Source organism: Bison bison, unplaced genomic scaffold (genome assembly GCF_000754665.1).
Source record: "Bison bison bison isolate TAMUID 2011002044 unplaced genomic scaffold, Bison_UMD1.0 scf7180017864180, whole genome shotgun sequence".
In the NCBI taxonomy this organism is placed as follows: Eukaryota; Metazoa; Chordata; class Mammalia; order Artiodactyla; family Bovidae; genus Bison; species Bison bison.
The window spans coordinates 15,396,191-15,398,578 of NW_011494752.1; the positions used below are offsets into that span (position 1 = coordinate 15,396,191).

Here is a 2,388-nt window from a genome sequence, read left to right on the forward strand (position 1 = left end):
CCATGAAATTAAAAGCACTTACTCCTTGGAAGGAAAGTTATGACCAAACTAGACAGCATATTAAAAAACAGAGACATTACTTTGCCAAGAAAGGTCTGTCTAGTCAAGGCTATGGTTTTTCCAGTGGTCATGTATGGATGTGAGAGTTGGACTGTGAAGAAAGCTGAGCACCGAAGAATTGATGCTCTTGAACTGTGGTGTTGGAGAAGACTCTTGAGAGTCTCTTGGACTGCAAGGAGATCCAATCAGTCCATCCTAAAGGAAATCAGTCCTGGGCTTCATTGGAAGGACTGATGTTGAAGCTGAAACTGCAATAGTTTGGCTACCTGATGCGAAGAGCTGACTGATTTGAAAAGACCCTGATGTTGGGAGGGGAAAGATTGAAGGCAGGAGGAGAAGGGGACGACAGAGGATGAGATGGTTGGATGGCATCACCGACTCAATGGACATGAGTTTGGGTAAACTCTAGGAGTTGGTGATGGACAGGGAGGCCTGGCGTGCTGCGGTTCATGGGGTTGCAAAGAGTCAGACACGACTGAGCGACTGAACTTAACTGAACTGATGACGTACTTCTAAAGATACCCTGGGTACGAACCACGGGGCCCAGGGTAGCCTTCCGGCCTGTTTAGCAGCTGCATTCCTGGGTCCAATTCCGGGCATTGATGAAGAGCTGGAGCCAGGGGGAGGTGGTTAGAGTGTCAAATGGAGGAGGTCGCCAGGCCCACTGCCAAGGCCTCACAGACCGCTCCGGGTGAGGCATGAGGGCCAAGTGGCGGCCATCGGGGGAGCAGATGCCAGCGACACCCCCTGGGGAGCCGTTGGGATTCAGGGGGTACTGTTCCGTGGGGTTCCCATCATCATCTGCCCAGTGCAGTGGAGCTAAGCCCCTGGCCTCCATCTGGGCTTGGAGTTCTGGAGAAGAAAATGCCATGTAACCTGTGATGAAGCAGGGACAAGAGATGTAAGAGCAAGCTCCCTCATGCCCTCCCCCTACCCCAGCCTTCAGGCCTCCCCACCCCAGCCTTCCCGGAGCCTGACCTTCCCCGTGAGCGCTCCACACGGGCAGCACCGCGCCTTCCATCCCTCGCAGCATCAGGGCTGGCCCGGGCCCCACGCGCACACTAGCCCAGCGCGACTCAAAGCGCCCAGACAGGTTGTGGCGTAGCAGGAGACCGGGCCGGGCCGGCCAGGACTCCTGGCACATCTCCACCACCTCCTCACTAGAACTGCCTCCCACCCAGCCCAGCAGGGCCAGCAGCTGACAGCCGTTACACACGCCCAGGCTGAAGGTGTCTGGCCGCTGGCGGAAGCGCTTCATCTCAGCCCCGGCCTGCGGGTTAAAGGTCACAGCAGCTGCCCAGCCTAGGAGGGAACAGGAATCTGGGGTGAGACCTGGAGTGAAAGGGGACTGTCATCTTTCTGTCCTAGCGTGCCCTGTTAACACTCACCCAGGATCTCCCCCATTCTGAGGAGCTCTTGGCAAACACCAGGGAAGGTTTACCTGCTTGAAACAGGTGTTGCCAACTCCTGGGCCCGAGATGGCCCAGGACCAGCTTTCTGTTTAGCCAGCAGAGCATTTTCAAAATTTTTTATTTAGTCACCTAACATTTAACTGGGACTTTTGGGCTTCTCTTGAAAAACAGAAAGCCCTAGCTGTGCTGAGTGGCAGCTGCTGCGTCTGACAGGGCGGCACTCAGCCCCCAGCCTCATTAAGCTACCTGCAGGCCTTTGCTGGCTCCTGGCTGGCCTCGCGGAGGTGAGAGGCCAGTTCTCAGGCAGGGAAGAGGGCTAAGGCAGCTCTTAGGAAGATGTGGGGAGGGGGTGGGCAGAGGCCCCACGCCCACCTTTGGCAGAGCCCAGGACGTCCGCGTAGCTGAAGCCGCCTACGAAGGCCACACCGCGGAACGTGTCCAGCCCGATGGCTCCAGAGCACAGGTCCTGCATGGTTACATCCCACACCTGGCAGGAGGGGGAAGGGAGGCATCAGAAGGCCCATGGCCTGAGTCCAGCCCCGGCCCCACCAGGCACCCCGCTCACCTCAAATCCAGCCAAGTGGAAGGCATCTGCCATCTCCCGGTCTCCATTACTGCCCTCTTCCCGAATGATGGCGACTCGGGGGGCAGGACCACCTGGGGGAGGAGCAGGAGCGTCCTTGGGTCAGAGGGCTACCTCTGCACCCCAGCCCCCTAGACATCTTGTCCAGGGCAGGACCCCACATCCAGGCTTCAGGCTCCTCCCCAAGGCCCACAGTGCCAGGGAAGCCAAGCCTCTGCACACACTCCCTCACCAGGCTCACAAGGCACGGAAGCTCTGGGGAAGGTAGGCGGCAGGCAGAAGGTGGGCCCTGCCCGCTCCCTCAGCCCTTGCTCTTCCTGGGCCACACAGTGT

The 2,388-nt window shown here is 58.4% G+C and overlaps 1 protein-coding gene across 1 annotated transcript in view; it reads right to left on the bottom strand.

The window, feature by feature from the left end:
- Positions 1–490: 490 nt before the first annotated feature.
- Positions 491–2,388, bottom strand: part of PFAS (phosphoribosylformylglycinamidine synthase) — a 16,416-nt gene continuing 14,518 nt past the window's right edge. The window contains exons 26-30 of the mRNA XM_010843042.1: positions 2,288–2,388; positions 2,038–2,129; positions 1,845–1,959; positions 1,039–1,362; positions 491–936 (exon numbers count right to left, since the gene is read on the bottom strand). Coding sequence (XP_010841344.1) covers positions 626–936; positions 1,039–1,362; positions 1,845–1,959; positions 2,038–2,129; positions 2,288–2,388 — 943 coding nt within the window. The 3' untranslated portion in view covers positions 491–625. The remainder of the gene's footprint in view (positions 937–1,038; positions 1,363–1,844; positions 1,960–2,037; positions 2,130–2,287) is intronic.